The following is an 18,075-nucleotide window of genomic DNA, read 5'->3' on the forward strand; positions in this document are numbered from 1 at the left end:
ACCAAGGCCAGCACCAGAGTGAAAACTATGGCCCGGTGAACCCATCAAGAGGGCCAGACGAATCACTCTGAAAAGGCCCAGAGAGTCCAATGGGGAGGTGTCAGCTGTCAGTGTCGTCTTTGAGGGAGGAGCCTATTGTGCGCGTATCGGTGAATGACAAATCTGTCGAGATGATGGCAGACACCGGAGCAGCCTATACGGTAGTACAACCCCAAGACGCGACGCACCTAACCATGTCCGGTCGATACGTACGGACAATTGGATTTGAGGGAGTAAAACAGCTGACGCCTGTGACCGACCCTGTGACCCTGAGATATCGAGGCAGGGAAGCGACTCTTCCCGTACTGGTCTCGGAAAGTTCACCCATTAACTTACTTGGCCGAGATGGGCTGGGTTTACTGGGAATGGATATTAAATGTACGGCGGATGGTTGTGTGATAAATGTACGAGAGGACCGCTACTATCAGATGGTGCAAAGAATCGATAGCCGACCACCAGAAATCTATTGTCTAGGGGGACTGGACCATGATTTGCTTGGTTCAGCCTTGGAATGGGAGACATTTATCACCGCCAACATGCCGGAAGCCAGTGACCCAAAGACACCATACCATTGCACTCTGCAATACCACAAAGATGCAGACTCGTCACAGGCTAAGGAGTGGCTGAGTGTGCAACCGGACAAAGTACAGCTTAATGCCACCAATATCATATTTGGTCCGCAAGGAGCAGCGCTACGTATTGCACGGAGCGAATATCTACAAAAAGAACACGAGATTGCGGATAGTGTTCCCCATGTGACTTTAAAGGTAACCAACTCGTGCGATCAGCAGCACATTGGCGAGATGATGAAAAAAGCGGAAGGAATTAAATTTGAGCAGATGAAAGAAAACAAACTGATCTGGATAAGCCCCGACAAAAGATTTATTAAGATCATGGTCCAAGGCACAGGGATGGGTCGTCCCCAAACAGTGCAATTATCCCAAGAGACAATGGGAGAATTCCCTAAAACGTTGAGCCTCCAGGAGGACATGATGGAGGCAGTGCCAGAGGAGCTATGGTCAAAAAACAGCACTGACATTGGATTAATCAAGTCCGCTCAACCTGTGAGAGTGGAGCTTAGACCGGGAGCCACCCTGCCTTGGAAAAATCAGTACCCACTGAAGGAGAAAGCGGTGGCTGGGATCGAGCCACAAATCAAAGGGCTTTTGAAAGCAGGAGTCCTACAGAAAACAACTAATCCCCGGAGCAACACGCCGTTGCTACCCGTGGAGAAACCTGACACCTCGTACCGGTTGGTACACGATTTGAGGGCTGTCAACGAGGTTTTACTTGACTATCCCGCGGATGTCCCCGATCCCCATACGCTATTGACATTTATCCCACCGCAAGCTGAATATTTTACGGTTATAGATTTGTGTAGTGCATATTTTAGTGTACCCTTGAGCAAGGAGTGCCAGCATTTTTTTGGTTTTACCTATAAAAATGAGCATTATGAGTATACTAGGATCCCTCAGGGACTAAAGCATTCGCCACACATATTTAACAAGATCCTAAGGGAGGACTTAGACGGGTTGGATACAATATTGACCTCTAGGGTCATTCAGTACATGGATGATCTTATACTGTGTGCAGACGATCAGACAACATGTCATCGCGACTCTGTGAAACTGTTGCAGCTATTGGCAGAAAAAGGCCACAAAGTGTCTTTGAAGAAATTGCAATATTGTAAACCTAAAGTGGTTTATTTAGGACAAACAATTTCACAGGGCCATCGGGCTATTTCGGAAGAACATTTGGTGTCCATTAAGACGGCTCCCAAACCTGTGACGGTAAGACAAATGATGGGATTTTTGGGTATTACAGGGTACAGCTCTCCATGGGTCGAAAACTATACTGAAATAGTGAAACCGTTAAGAGACATGATGAAAGAGGCGGGCGTTGATAAGCTGAGTAGTAAAGTGGTTTGGACTGAGGATGGTTTACGGGCGTTTGAAACAATCAAGTCCCGACTGTTAGAAGCGCCGGCCCTGGCGTTGCCTAACTATACCAAGAAATTCATATTATATGTCTCTTCCTCTCCAGATCAGAAGCAGGCATGCGCGGTGTTGACCCAGGACACCAGGGTGGGGGCGCGACCACAGCCGATGGCGTACTACTCCATTGCCTACTCGGAAGTCGAGATGGGGATGGCTCCCTGCTACCGGGAAATGGCCGGAGTCTATACAATGTACGAGAAAGCCGCAAGTATCATGATGGGATATCCAGTGGATATCATGGTGAGGCATGACTTAAAGAGTCTGTTGGAGTCCGGTAAATATGCACTAACGATGCCTCGCATTAGACATTATTACAGGCTTTTGGAACAGGAAGATGTGACTCTGGTCAGGTGTTCCATAACGAACCCGGCAGCGGACATCCCTACGCCTGAGGATGGAGAACCTCACGACTGTGTGGCCGAAGCCGAGAGGTACTCTAAACTCAGAGCAGACTTGCAGGCTTTCCCATTTAGCAGTCCAGATCTGGAACTATGGACTGACGGCTCTTGTTATCGAGTTGGTGAGGGACTAAAAGCAGGCTACTCCGTGGTAAGGTCACAGGGCGAAGGGTTTGTGGTAGAAAAGGCCGAAGCTTTAACACAACCCTGCTCAGCTCAGCTGGCAGAATTAGTCGCACTGACTGAAGCATGTAAGATGGCAGAAGGCAAAATGTGAATATCCATACCGACTCGGCATATGCACAAGGAATCGCATTTTTATTTGGTACAGTATGGAAAGGGAGAGGATTCAAGAAAGCCGATGGAAGCGCCATAAAACATTGTAGCCAGATTGAGAGTTTGTTAGAAGCAATTATGAAACCAAAACAGATTGCAATAATCAAGTGTGCTGCTCATCAGTCAGACGAGTCCAAAATAACTCAAGGAAACAATAGAGCAGATGAGGCTGCCAAGGAAGTGACAGGTGCTGACAGAGCAGGTAAGGTCTTGGTTATCACACACGAGGTTGAGTTAGAGGACAAGATAACTTACAAGGATGTTTTGACTTTCCAGGAGGAGGCTAGTCAGGTAGAAAGAAACCTCTGGGTAACCAGGGGGGCTAGTCAGGATGTTTCAGGTTTATGGCGCAGCCACGGTGGATTTGTGGTGGCTCCTGCTGGCCTGGTCGGACTGCTGATCCACACGGCTCATGACTTCTGTCATGCTCATCGGAGAGAGGTGAGTAGAAAAATCCAAGAATATGGCTTTTGGGCGCCAGATTTAGCCAGTCAAATTGATCATGTGATACAGAGATGTACGATATGTTTGAAAAATAATATACGTAAGGGGATTAGTGTGTCACCAGGGCATATCCCCACGCCCAATGGCCCAATGCGAGACCTTGTAATTGATTACATTGACATGATTAAACCAATTAATCAGAAGAGATATATTCTTGTCGTTGTCTAGGTGGGTGGAGGCGTGCGCCACCCGTCACAAGGATGCAGCATCGGTGGCCAAGTTCTTATGCCAAGAGGTGTGTCCAAGATTTGGGTTAATGGACAGAATCTCCTCGGACAAAACTGTACGTTTAATACTCCAACATTTAGGCGTAAAACAGCGATTGGGGGCCGTTTATCATCCGCAGAGCCAGGGAATGGTGGAACGCATGAACGGGACACTAAAAAACTAATTGGTTAAGATCTGTCAACACACAGGTTTGAATTGGCTAAATGCTCTCCCATTAGCATTAATGGCGTGTCGTTCGAGTGAAATTCGCGGTCTGCGTTTGACACCGCACGAAATGATGTTAGGTCGTTGCATGGTAGTGCCAGGCTTGCGCGCGACAGGTAAAGGTCCAAGTTTGGACATCCTGGACAATGATATGCGCGAGTACGTGAAATACATGTCAAAGATCCACAAAGATATTCTGGTTCATGTCTCCAGTAGACAGGAGCATGAAACCGGGGAGGAGGTGAGTAGGCCAAGTACACCTCAGATCATACCGGGCGACCACGTTTATGTTAAAGTATTTAGACGTAAATGGTATGGCGCGCGACGAGAAGGGCCATACAAAGTCGTCCGAGCCACCGAAAGGGCTTTACAGGTTGAAGGGTCACCTATGTGGTTTCATATTTCGCATTGCGTAAAATCTGTAGATATTGGCCAAGAATGGGAATCTGAACCACTGGCCCTTGAGCAAGAAACAGGGGCGGCGCAACCCCTAAACGAAGGAGAAGATGCGGACGATTATGGGGAGCCAGACAGAGGGCAACACGATTGGCCACCGGTAGGGGATGAGGGATTCCTACAGGAGCCAGACAGAGAAGAAAATTATGAATTGGAACCAGCGTTTCCGTTAGCCGGTAATTACCGGTATTTGACCGGCAAAATCTGTTGAAGTCCGACATATTTAATATCTCCGGTCTTAATGTCCGGTGAAAATAATTCCCTGAGTCTAAGCACAATTTGATTATTTGAATTGTATTAAAATAGGCTAAAATTAAATAGCCTATGCGATGAACGAAACGATCATTACATTTGTTTCCTCGTTGCTTCTAATAATGACAACGACGTTGTCGGCGAGAGCTTAGTGCTGGGTGTGCGAACTTTTGTGAAGCTGCAGAGCCAGAGAGGCAACGGCACAATGCAGTATTCCAGCAGTACTCCAATTCAGCCATTTTCAGCCAATGTTGGGTGGGGGGCGCTGCTGTGCGGTTCCCAGAAAAGAGCCAATAACAGCTAAATCAGCTTCTCTGCAGCGCCATACTCTTTGCAAATAAGTCGTTGCGAGGTGGAGAGAGTCGTCACGCAAACCACGATAATGTTGCCGTCTCTCTGCTTTCTCAGTTCTTCGCTTGATATAATTAATACAAATGTCCAATATAACGGAATTAGTTAGCTCATAAAAATGTGATTATAACAGACTGCTGTTTAGTGTTGGACCGACTGCCCACAATCATACGCGGTCTATTTTATTTCAAGTCAGCAGCAGCACGGAGTATCGAGGGACTTATTTTATTTGGAATATATTAATTAATGACTGTATACGCAAAAGTAGCCTAGTTTTAAGTAATAATATTATAAATCTACATGCCTTGAGGATGACATTCTTTATATAGCCTGCCTATCAATTGTTTTAAAGTTCAATAAACTATGACCGGAATTAATCTCATTTGTCCGGTAGATTGAAATCTTGCAGGTCACGGAGACCGGCAACAATTTTTTCTAACGGAAACCCTGATTGGAACATAATGATTTCTCCTCTGTGGACTTGGATGGTGTACCAAAAGGACCGGAGGGAACCGTGGTTAGCACAAGCCCGGAAGGAGATCCTCAGCCGCAACGAGTTATTAGAAAACCTCTAAGGTATACATAGGAAAAAGTGAGGAAAAGCTAATGATAAAAGGATCATAAACGGTCCAGGGAGAGAGCGTGTATATATTTTTTGATTTTTTGATTTTGAGCTCTCTCCTTTCTTAGAAATGTTTAAATCTATTGCGATGCAATAATATTTTCTTTCAGAGTTAGCCGCACAATATAGACATGTTTGGTTAAAAAACACATAAGTATAGCAGACTAAACAAAAAAGCTGATAACTGGTCCGATGTTCTTTTTGTATAAAGAAACTGACCTAGACGGATGTCAACTTCAAATAACTGATAATTGTGTCAACTGCAAATAACTGATAATTGTTAATTGTGTGAGTGAAATAACGAGGGTGTTGAGAGCATTGGTACTAACAAAAATGAACTGTGCTTTAGAGATTCTTTAAATAGGTGGTTTTTATGTGATTTTGCTAACAGTTAAAAGGTTAAGGTATTTGTACAATGTACGAACAGTTTGATTGAGAAAATACTAACAAGGATATTGGGGATATATAATCCCCAACCGGGGAACTGTAGTGGATTTTCCCAAGCTCAAATGTATAATGTACAGGTCTACCGTCCGCTACAGGTCGTTACTAAACATGGTAACAGTGCACCACACCACTTTAGTAATATCACATATGCAGAAATTGACTAGAAGTAGCCTAGACTTGATATTGGCTGACAAGCAATAGGCAGCAACCCCCCCAAGACCGATACTAGCTGATGGGGCTGAGGTGAAGTAACAAATGGGTTGTTTACTCTAGCAGTAAAACGCCCTAGTGTTACTTCCCTGCAGGCAGTATTGGGCTATGGACAGTCACCTAACATGGGGGGTTGTTTCAGCTTCAAAGGAACCAGCCGCTTCTATTTTGGCCTCAGGAGACAGCTGCGAAAAGCCAATTTGATTCAAAGGAACGAGCCGCTCCTATTTCTCATGAGGAGACAGCTATGAGCCAATCTGATAAGAATAACACTAAATTTGGTGAGAATGTTAGTAAAAACAGTTATTTAGATTTACAAAGTACCCCTAGCGTCAAAGGTATAGCAATTAATCTGTTTACAATACTAAACGGATTAAATTAAGGCTAAATTGGCCATTATTCAAGATATAAGGTTTAAGATAGGTGGAACTGCCTACATTAGAGGTTTAAGCAAAATAAACCTTACTTTTGATTGATAACTTGATAAATCTAATTTGCCAGATACATTTAAACGTGAAAACTGAAGAATTCTCTAAGACCAAGATTCAGGCTATTCAAAGCCAACAAAGTATGCCCTTAGAAGGGAATATCCGGTGTAGGCGAGCTTCAAAATGGCCGCTACCCAGTCTCAGCCAATCAGAAGCTCTTTCTCTTCTTAAAGACGTCCTCCCAGCTGACGTAAAATAGGGGAGGAGGGAACTCGTTAAAACGAGCAGTTGAGAGAGCAGTAGACAGAACGAACACAAACAACCGGACGCATGTTTTTCCCCTACTGGACGTGCAGACGACGAGTTGAGACGGACACCATCGAACCAACGAGGAGACAAGACGAGATAGATACTTTGCTAGTAGCGACTTAGTCTGGAACACAAGCTGAGGGCATAGTCTCATGTTTTGAATTGTTTCATAGCTTTCAAGCCGTTTGTTATTTCACTTTGCTTGTGAAATAAAAAGTGAACTTTAGCAAAATTCTCTGCCTCCTCATTTCACCCACCGTCTCTCTGCCGTCGAACAAGGCTATTTCCTGGCCTTTTGAAAGTACAAAGGGAATTGGTACCGGATGAACACAACGCAGAGTAGATTTAAGCTGGTTCTGGATATCAGAACAGAACCATAGACCCCTTGATATTTCAAGGAGAAATAGAGAGAGGCAAACATAGCACATGAGGGGACTAGAGTAACCAGAAAGAGAGAGAGAGATCAAGGAGGCTACACACATATTCTAAAATATTCCTAGATAAGAGTCCGTAGGAAACCTCTTTTATTTAAATCTTTTTAAGCTAGCAGCGCTTGAGGGAGGCTCTCAGAAGCGCTGTTCCTGCCTGCTGTTGTTGCTAGGCGACTATACTGATAACCAGTTGGAAGCATGGCATTCTTTAGCAAAAAGTTTAATTATTTTCAACTTCTGGCACTCTGCACTCTGTCAGGAATGTGCAACAGCGTGGTGTTTAAAATTAAACTAATGACAAAAAGAAGCCAGCACTGAAAAGACAAATTATCGTTGGCTAAGAACTAAGAATGAAGAAAATATTCCTATAGAGCTGCGATATGTCCTGCCTCCTCTCTGGTTCCAGAAGACTTTTCTCTCTGGTTCCATAAGCAGGGCCTGAAATTAGAGCCTGCCACCCGCCATCGGCGGGCAGATTTTAGGTTTGGCGAATGACACTGAGAGGTCTGTCCGCCATATGGCGGGTAACAAAATAGTCATCTATTAGTCATTGTGGCTTGTTTACCGACGTCACATCCGCTACTCTTCTGTGCTGACTGCCCGTGGCGCCTGCTTGCACTCTAGGGAGCTAACGTTATGTCCTGCTATAACGACTAGCTAACGTTAGCTTAATAACGTTAAATGGGTTACAAATATGTGGAACTATGGAAGGAGTAAGCCGACGGCTAAAAAGAAAACCCACCGTGGCAGCGAAAGTGGGACCACCTAACAAAAGAACGTTTCGAGAGGAGTGGAAGTTTGGAAATCTGGTTTCATAAGACTTTTCTCTCTGGCTCCAGAACACTTTTCTCTCTGGCTCCAGAATACTTTTCTCCCTGGCTCCAGAAGACTTTTCTCTCTGGTTCCAGAAGACTTTTCTCTCTGGCTCCAGAAGACTTTTCTCTCTGGTTCCAGAAGACTTTTCTCTCTGGCTCCAGAACACGTTTCTCTCTGGTTCCAGAAGACTTTTCTCTCTGGTTCCAGAACACTTTTCTCTCTGGTTCCAGATGACTTTTCTCTGTGGCTCCAGAACACTTTTCTCTCTGGTTCCAGAAGACTTTTCTCTGTGGCTCCAGAATACTTTTCTCTATGGCTGTAGCCTCTAGTGAGAAATGAAGATTATACTGTGATTATATACTCATTTTACTATGCAGCATAGAAACCCTCTGAGATCATACAATGGTTTGTATATTAACATAATAACCATTGGTTATTGGGGTTTACATTTTAGCTTTTAATTTGATTGATTTTAAATCGCACTTTCCTGGATTTGACAAACACAAAATAAATCTAAGTGACTGCTTTACCGATCTTAATGTTATGGTTTGTAAACAACCCCAACAGCACGGCACAGACAGGTAGTTCAGAGTTAGCCAAAACCAAAGGGCGTATTTATTTTCACAAAACAGAAATGTGCAACCACAATGTTAATCCTCTTGAGGGGAATGTCCCTTAGCCAAGTTGGGCTCTGCGGCTCTGCAGCACTGCCCTAAACAGAGTTGACTCTGCGGCTCTGCAGCACTGCCCTTAGCAGAGTTGACTCTGCGGCTCTGCAGCACTGCCCTTAGCAGAGTTGACTCTGCGGCTCTGCAGCTTTATGCTATCCCACTCGCAGGGAAAATAGAAACGGAGAATGTCATTAGTTCCAAAACGTAGAAAATAACAGGCAAAGTCCAGTAACAAAACAATCAACAATTCTTCAGTGTTTGAGGAAACACACAGGCAGAGTCCGGTAACAAAACAATCAACAATTCTTCAGTGTTTGAGGAAACACACAGGCAGAGTCCAGTAACAAAACAATCAACAATTCTTCAGTGTTTGAGGAAACACACAGGCAGAGTCCAGTAACAACACAATCAACAAATCTTCAGTGTTTGAGGAAACACACAAAAAACAGACGAAGGCAGTGAGTCCAGGGCAAAAACGAGGATATCAATTCATAGAAAAATAGTCTTCCAAAAGACTCACCAGAAGCAAGGTCGAAGTGGTAAAACGAGGCACGGGTCCACGGAGGCAGAGAGAGAACACAGCAACAACCTCCAAGGGCGCACTGGAGGAACACGAGAGGGAACAGCAGTAGAGTACGTGGTGACAAAACGACCCAACACAGAAATTATCAGCAAACCCAGTATAAGAGTGCTCCCGCCGGGCTGATTGGAAACTCCTCTCAGGTGCGTGATGGTAATTGGCACTGAGAAGCGCGCAGTACTGGACAAGCCCTCACACTTAACTCATTCAGCGCCAGTCACGATGATAGTCGGGTTAACTCGCCATCGCTTGAGCGCCAATCACGAGTATAGTCAGGTTTTAATGGTTATTTCTTTTATTAGCGATATCCATTAATTTTCATCCATCCAGCCTGATGTTAACGTTGGGAATGGGTCTGAGCTCGCAAAAGGGCAAACACCGCCGCCTACGCCTTCCAGCGGGTATTGCACTCCACTGGGAATGGTGTAGTTTATTTTCTGGGACGATCCGAGCCGTGTGGGCTGGGCGGGGTTTAGGTGCTCGAACGAGGTAGGCAGCCCGCCCGTCATTGTGAAACGGTCGGTAATGTGGTACGAACCTCCGCGAGCAGTATTTGGAATGGCGATCAGATAATTGGATTATTTCTTTTGTATTACATCAGATACAAGGTAAGAACACTATATATAAATTTGATCGTTGATCTGATATTTATTTCTACCCCGATCGATGCGGTCTCTGTGTCTGTATGTGTGGCTGTTTTCCGTTGGGTGCGGGGGGGGGGGGGGGGGCACCGGTCTAAACCACATTGCATGCTTGCACGAGGAAGGATAATAATGATGATCTAGCGTTGATTTCAGGAAGATTCGATAATCAGGCGAAAAATTACAACGTGTTTAGTGTATTCCACTAAAACGCTATTATCGCATATTTCTCTGGAATTACTCAGAAGCACCCAAAGTTATATAAAACGGAAATGTACTGATGAAAAAACTATCCGTTTTGTACATGTTGACTGGATGCAACAAACTCATAATCGACGGGTGTATTAGACCCATAGCTATACTTTAAGATATATTTTAAGGACTCGCAAATCTCGCAGTCCCCCCATTGATTTACAGCGGTGGCGTACTAGCGCCATCTCGTGGATTAAGCGATGGCGCAAAAAGAGTTAAGAGGACCGCAGGTTTCTAACGGTTCATGGTGAAATGATTTGCGAGCGGAAAGTGTGAAAGTCAGTCAGGGGATTTGAACCCGCAGCCTTTCAGGTCACATGGCCAGGCCTCTCTCCTCTTAAGGCCACCGTCGCTCGGTCTCTTTCCCGGGAGACAGACTGGCGGCGGGGGTTCATTCCTTCAAGGAATTCTTCTACACTCATCTCCTCAAACAAACTTCCACTTGATTTGGGTGGAATCCTGATGATGTGACTCACGTGGAAACATTCCTCAGATGGTAAAGTAAAGTAGATGACCATCACTCAGCCTCATCAGTAGAGATTGAACTTCATGTGTTTCTGCTTCTGCTTGTGTGACTGAGAGTGTGTGTGTATGTGTATGTGTATGTGTGTGTGTGTGTGTGTGTGTGTGTGTGTGTGTGTGTGTGTGTGTGTGTGTGTGTGTGTGTGTGTGTGTGTGTGTGTGTGTGTGTGTCACTTGCACTCACTGTCGTTTTTTTGTAGTTGGCCCACGACACACACACACAAACTAACGTTAAATAATATATATAAAAAAGATTTTAAGAAGAAAATATTTAAAAAAAGAAATTTACATTTTCTTTTTTACACATGCAAATAATTATATATAATTAATTACTTATCGATTTCACGCAGTTATCGATAAATCGATAAGTGGTCTCAGCCTTACTAGAGTCACAATATTGTGATATATTGTGATATATTGTGATTGAACTGGGACAGGGAAAGTGTAGAGCAGTGTTAATTTTGGCAGCTATTTTCATTTTAGTTTTAGTCTTAGTCATGTGTCAAGTGCTCCTTTTTCGTTTTCATCATATTTAGTCATCTTCATTTATTTTTCGTTTAGTCAGTTTTAGGGCGTTTTCACACCTGTAGTTCGTTTGCTTTGTTCTGATTCAGGGAGACACAGGGACTATAATGATACAATGTTGCACTTGTCCCTTAGTTCGTTTGTGTTCACACGGCTGTGTTAACAGCGGACCAAAACAAACGCACGCGCAAGCAAACTGTCACTCATTGGTCAGATTTTGGGGTGTCCCCCCCCCCCCCCCCCCCTAACCCTGAATCTTGGGCGGCTACGTGGCGTAGTGGGCAAGGCGCTCGCGACGAATGATGGAGACGCTGGGCTTGCCTGTTCGAGCCCAGCGCTCCACATTGCTTTCAGTTTAGCTGGTTGTTCATACTAATACACATTGGCCGTATTAGGGGGTGGGAAACTGATGGGTGGGGATCGGGCGTTGTGGACAGCGACTCCTACAGGTCGGTTGGTGCGCCTGCGCAGTAGAATCAGGACGTGTCGGGGGCAGCGTGAGCCTCCCACGCGTTACTCCTCGCCACTGAGAGATCGAGCTGCGCAGGTGAAAAGATGCGACTGCTGTTACCTCAAGTACCGGAGGGGACTTGTGCTATGTATGACTTAGTCCACATTGCAGCCGGCTTGTGGGAGGCAAGAAACAGCGTTCGTGACAGGGGGGGGGGGGTTGAATTGGATGATACGAAATTGGGATGGGAGAAAATATAGAAAATGGGAGAAAAAGTGGATAAAAAAATAAATAAATAAATGAATCTCCGCGTTACATTGAAATCGGGGAGGGGAGAGCGGGGGGAGCAAATGAATGAATGTGGATGAGAGCCGTGATGTAAGTGGTTGCAGATACGGCTGTGGGGGTGCTAGAGACATGATCGAATAGACTTGTATGCGCCAGAATCGCCTGAACACGGCGCAAGCCATTCCTAATCGATCAGAACTAATTCGGCAGCGAAAAAGCCGTTTTTAAGCAGAGCATCCCCCATGCACATGCGCAGATTGCCCACGGATTGTGATGCAACGCACACCCGCCCTGGACTGTTCCATCAGAGGGGGGGAGCTTCTGTGGCCAGTGTCCTATCAGCCGAACAGGATAATGAAACAATGATCCCACTAAATGACCAGACGCGTCTTATGGCGACATCTACAATTACCTCATTGAGTCTCCAGGTAGACTAATGTTTATATTTAAGTGCAGTGGTCTGTAGCCACTCACACTGGCCACCGAAGCTCCCCCCTCTGATGGAACAGTCCAGGGCGCGTGTGCGTTGCGTCATCATGCAGCGCGTATACAGTACGGCAAGTGAGTTGTGTCGGTTTGTTAAATCGATTGCATTCTCACAGCGTACGAGTCGCGTCGGGTTCGTTTGGAAGTGCGCCGAGACCACACTCTCTAGGTGGTCTCGGCCCGCTTGTTTTGTTCCGCAACAGAATGTGATTGCTGTGTTCACATATGCCCAACTGAACCGAAATAGGGGGTAAACGCTCCAGGTTTCGGAACAACAGCTCAAAACGAGCTAGGTGTGAAAACGCCCTTAGTCAACTAAATGTCTGAGCATTTTAGTCTTAGTTAGTTGTTTGGCTCAATTTAGTCTTTTTTGTTTTAGTCTAGATTTTGTCGACGAAAACGGATGACATTTTTGTCTATTTTTGTACAAAAAAATATTATATTATATAAATTATAAAACTTTTTTTTTCTTTTCTTTTTTACAGCTACTGTTTTATATACTGTTTTTTAGTAATAACTATAAAGTAATGGTATTTATTCAACAACAGGTGATTGTATAGATTAGTATTAGTATCATTAAATGACAACTATGCTCAACTATGCTTCACCCACAGAAAGGTTGTTGGCACATTGGTTCCACACAGACATTATACGTTGTTGCACTTGCTTCCAGAAGGCTCCGTTTAGGTTAGAGGCTCTGTTGTGATTTTTAATGCACAATAAATATTCAACATTCTCTTTTGAGACTCCGCCTCAGACTCTTATCATTTGGCACTAAAAGCTAAACATTGTCACCGGTAAGGCTGTCCGCAACATGTCATTAATTGTGTGCGAGAGGTCGATCAGTTAGCCACATTAGCGTGAGCTAGGTTAGCCACTAGTTAACGCGAGCTAGATGGAAATACAAACAATGTAACGTTACTGGTGAAAAAGTGATTTACCTTGGAATACTCCTTTGCCAACTTGCTGTACTTTGCTTGCAGGTCTGCAGCTGGATTATGAATAGTCCCCCAACTTTAGCCAAGGTAACGTTAAGCTAAAACTAGCTTTTCAAATAGCTCTTCAGCTAATGCTAATAACAGAGCTCCCCGTCACACTGCTCCGTCGGGATGATGGCATTAAGAAAAGTTATAATTATTTTGTCTCGTCTTGTTTTAGTCAACAATATCAACATACATGAAGAGAAATTTCATCCTGATGAACATCTTTCATCATCATTTTAGTTGACAAAATTAACACTGGTGTAGAGAAGAGGAAGATTAGTTGGAAGGACATGTGGAGTATGGAGGAAAATCTTATACAATCCCTAATAGGAGCTACTTATGATGCGCTGCCATCACCACAGAACATAAAACAGTGGGTAGGACCCGTTGTGTCCACCGCTGTGTTCAGAGACGGAAACTTTGAGGCATATTATGTCAGACTAGTCTTTCTCAAGGCCGGTATCGGTATATATGGCAACATAACCAGGTTTTGAAAAGCTTAGTGGCAGGAATTGAAAGTAGAAGAGTGCAGGTGACTTCTGGATGTAATCTGGTGGAGGGTGCAGCCATTCAATTTGTCGGTGAGGGAGAGAAATGTAGAGGAGGTAGGTTTTTAGGCAGGCATGAGTCAGGCCACCTAAATGGAGCTACTGATTGGGAGATACAGGTAGATTTGGGAGGAAAACGTGTTGTTCCACGAGAGATAGTTAGCACTAACTTGAGGCCTGACCTAGTATTATGGTCTGTTAGTCACATTGCGCTCGTCACCAACGCGAGAGACACTGGTGCCGAATCCGGCTGTCAGCGTTGCCTCCGGCTTGGCCGGCCGTCATACTGGCTCGATTGGCAGAGTCAGCGGGAGGGAAGCCGGTGGGTGGTAATCTGGTCGTTGTAAACAGCGACTCCTACAGGTCGGTCAGGGCGCCTGCACAGCAAGGACAGGAGATGGCGAGGGTAGTGTGAGCCTCCCACACGTTACACCTCGCCAATGAGAGTCCGCGCTGGCAGGTGAAAAGAAGTGGCGGGCTGACTCCGCATGTATCGGAGGGGACATGTGATAGTATCTATCTACCCTCCCTACGACCGACCAGTGGGGGGCACATGCGAGCAACGATCAAGACAGGGGAGGGAGAATTGGCACGAGAGGAAATTGGGATGGGAGAAAAATCACAGAAAAAAGGAGGAGAAAAAGTGGATAAAAAAAAAATTGGCCGTGCCTTGTGGGAGGATTCAGTGGAGGAGGTGTGTAAAAGGAAAACAACGTAGATATGCAGGCTTGGCAGCAGAACCTGAACAGCAACGATGGAAAGCTAGGGTTCGACAGGTGGAAGTAGGATGCAGAGGATGTATAGCACGATTTCATAAAGCGGCAAATGAGATATCGGAAGAAGCATTGAAAGGCAGTCAGTGGATTTGGTTGAGGAGAAATAATGTCAGCTGGGGGCCAAAGTAAACAAAGGGTAAAAAATATAAATTTTCTTCTCAGTTGTTGCTGTTTTATGTGTGATATTGGTATCAGGAATTGGAGGGGGGGTTCTGGGACCCCTGTAGTAGGGCATGTAGCATCTGCATTGTCATTACCTGGAGCTCACATTTGAACCATTTCCTCCTGCACCCACACCCCTTACCCTAAACCGGGTTCGTATCATACACCCCCCCCCCCCACATATATACTACGTATATGACCTTTTCTTTTATTTGACCACTATGAGTAGCATAGATGTCTCCTAGTTTCTTCATTGAGTGCTTTAGGGCACAAGAATCTTGTGTTTTATTATTATTATTTTATTAAATTATATGCATTACCCTTTTTCAACTGCAAATGATGTCCCTAACAGAAAACACACACATACTGTATATATATAAAATATATACACATCATCTGTTTTATCTAATGTGTGTGTATGTGTGTACAGAGGGCTTTCTCTACAGCCAATCAAATGTGTGTGTGTTTGTTTGTTTGTTTGTTTGTTTGTTTGTGTGTATTAAATGTATTAAAAAAATGATAGAGGGCTTTCTCCACTGACTGACAGACGCAGACTAAAGACTAGGGTGCTGGGAGAGTAAACTCTGGACTCTGGAGTAAACTCTTGGCAATTAATGTGTTCCCCTCCGATTAACGTGCGGTTAATTAAGGCCAGGAGTCCAGTGCATGTCTGAAAGGGGCTAGAGAGAGAGAGAGAGAGAGAGAGAGAGAGAGAGAGAGAGAGAGAGAGAGAGAGAGAGAGAGAGAGAGAGAGAGAGAGAGAGAGAGAGAGAGAGAGAGAGAGAGAGAGAGAGAGGTTATTTTGGTCTGGATCTTTCACTGAAGTAATGGTACAGTATGATCTCTATGGCTCTCTTTCCACTGCTGGCCTGGGAGGATCAGACAGGCTTAATGAGGCCTGACATGACTCTGATATGAGGAGTATTAGTGTGTGTGTGTGTGTGTGTGTGTGTGTGTGTGTGTGTGTGTGTGTGTGTGTGTGTGTGTGTGTGTGTGTGTGTGTGTGTGTGTGTGTGTGTGTGTGTGTGTGTGTGTGTGTGTGTGTGTGTGTGTGTGTGTGTGTGTGTGTGTGTGTGTGTGTGTGTGTGTGTGTGTGTGTGAGCACGTGTGTTGTCTATGGTCATGCAGCCTCTTGGGACACGTTTCTACATCCCTATTACCATCTCACATATCCCTCTCACACACACACACACACACACACACACACACACACACACACACACACACACACACACACACACACAAACATTTCTACATCTCTCCCTCTCCCCCATTCTACCTCCCTCTCTCTTTCTACCTCCCTCCCTCTTCCGTGTTCCAACTCCCTCTCTCTCTCTCTCACTCTCCCGTTCACAGTCATTCCATCTCCTTCTCTCTCTCTTCACAGCAGGGCGCCCCCGTTGACATCCTCAGCACATCGTTTCACACTCCAGGAGGGGAGACCACGCATGGCGGAGGGGAGGGAGAGAGGGAGGGAGAGAGAGAGAGAGAGGGAGAGACAGGTGGCAAGAGAGAGAGAGACTGACTAATCGTCTCCACCCCGTCACCGTGGGGCGTCCCTGAATGCTAAGCGAAGAGCAATCTTCACATAATCGCTGCAGTTGTCACAGAGAATAACATCTTGGAGGGGGGGGGGGGGGGGGGGGGTTAGTAGCTCACCTCCTCGTATCCTCTTTGCTTCAGACCTGCAGGAGAAACAGAGGAGAAGAAGAGCGAGGGGTACATTGAAATTTTTCTTTTTGCATATCCCTCCTACACATAAACACAGTCCTCATATCCCTCCTAGTTACACATAAACACAGTCCTCATATCCCTCCTAGGTACACATAAACACAGTCCTCATATCCCTCCAGTTACACATAAACACAGTCCTCATATCCACATAAACACAGTCCTCATATCCACAGACACAGTCCTCATATCCCTCATAGTTACAAATACACACAGTCCTCATATCCCTCCTAGTTACACATACACCACACATATGCATTTAATCAGAGAGGTCAGAGTGCAGGGTCGCCCACAGTGTAGCACCCCTGGAGCAGTATTGGGGTTCAGTGCCTTGCTCAAGGGTATTTAGGCAGGGTGGTGGGCACTGTAGATGTAATACTCCTGTCAGTGGCGGGGATCAAACCAGTGACCTTTCGGTTACTGGCCGGCCTCTTTTACCTCTAGGCCATCCTGCCTCCCCCAGTGTTGTTGTTGTTGTTGTGTTGGATTTAAAGAATCTGCTGATTCGTTATTATTCTTATATTAAATGGTAAATGGTAAATGTAAATGGCTGCATTTATATAGCGCTTTTATCCAAAGCGCTTTACAATTTGTTCCTCACATTCACCCATTCACTCACACATTCACACATTCACGGCGGAGGCAACCATGCAAGGAGCCAACCAGCTCATCGGGAGCAGTTAGGGGTTAAGTGTCTTGCTCAAGGACACTTCGACATGCTGCCCGGGAGGAGCGGGAATCAAACCGGGAACCTCTGGATTACCAGACGACTGCTCTACCTCCTGAGCCACTTTGTGTTTTGCGTTTGTGACAGTGTTTGAGGTTCATCATGTGTTCTGGGAGTTGACGGGATCAAAAGATTAAAAAAACAAAAACCCAACGACTTAAAAGCTCCGATCCAAACTCTCTTTCATGCGTGGGGGGTGTTATTATCACACACATTCTTGAAAAGTTGGATCTGTCGATGGAAAAGGAGCTTTTTGAAACTTTCTCAACTCACTGCAAAATCAGAATGTAAGTCTGTCTTTACTCAAGTGTCTACAGACATTACAGACATCAAGAAAAGCCACAGAATACAGCAAATACAATTAGAACTGATGTAACATTGTTGTAAATGTCATCTAGTGTATAGTCTTTGTATGCAGAGCTCTGTCATGCAACCAGATAATGAGAACATGTCTCTATTGCTATTATTTTTTTATTGTATTTTTTTGGGGCTACCCATTTGTTTTTATTCAATCTTTACTTAATCTCAAAATATCATTGTGAACACGCTCTCATTTACAATGACTTTGAGGGGTACATTTGTTTTACGTTTGGATCATGGATTGGGTCTTTATAGTAGAATTAATACTTTAAAACATGCTATAGTTAACATTTAGCCACTAGATGTCGCACTAGAGAACCACAATGTTATTTATTCAATCAGGT

At 44.9% G+C, this 18,075-nt stretch overlaps 1 protein-coding gene across 1 annotated transcript in view; it reads right to left on the reverse strand.

Moving 5' to 3' along the window:
* Window positions 1-18,075, reverse strand: part of cdk15 (cyclin-dependent kinase 15) — a gene marked incomplete at its 3' end in the record, with an annotated part of 129,225 nt that overhangs the window by 80,902 nt on the left and 30,248 nt on the right. Inside the window, exon 2 of the mRNA XM_084320708.1 lies at window positions 16,573-16,598. Coding sequence (XP_084176834.1) covers window positions 16,573-16,598 — 26 coding nt within the window. The remainder of the gene's footprint in view (window positions 1-16,572; window positions 16,599-18,075) is intronic.

This window comes from Notolepis coatsorum (genome assembly GCF_963971535.1).
Source record: "Notolepis coatsorum genome assembly, chromosome: 1".
Lineage (NCBI taxonomy): Eukaryota > Metazoa > Chordata > Actinopteri > Aulopiformes > Paralepididae > Notolepis > Notolepis coatsorum.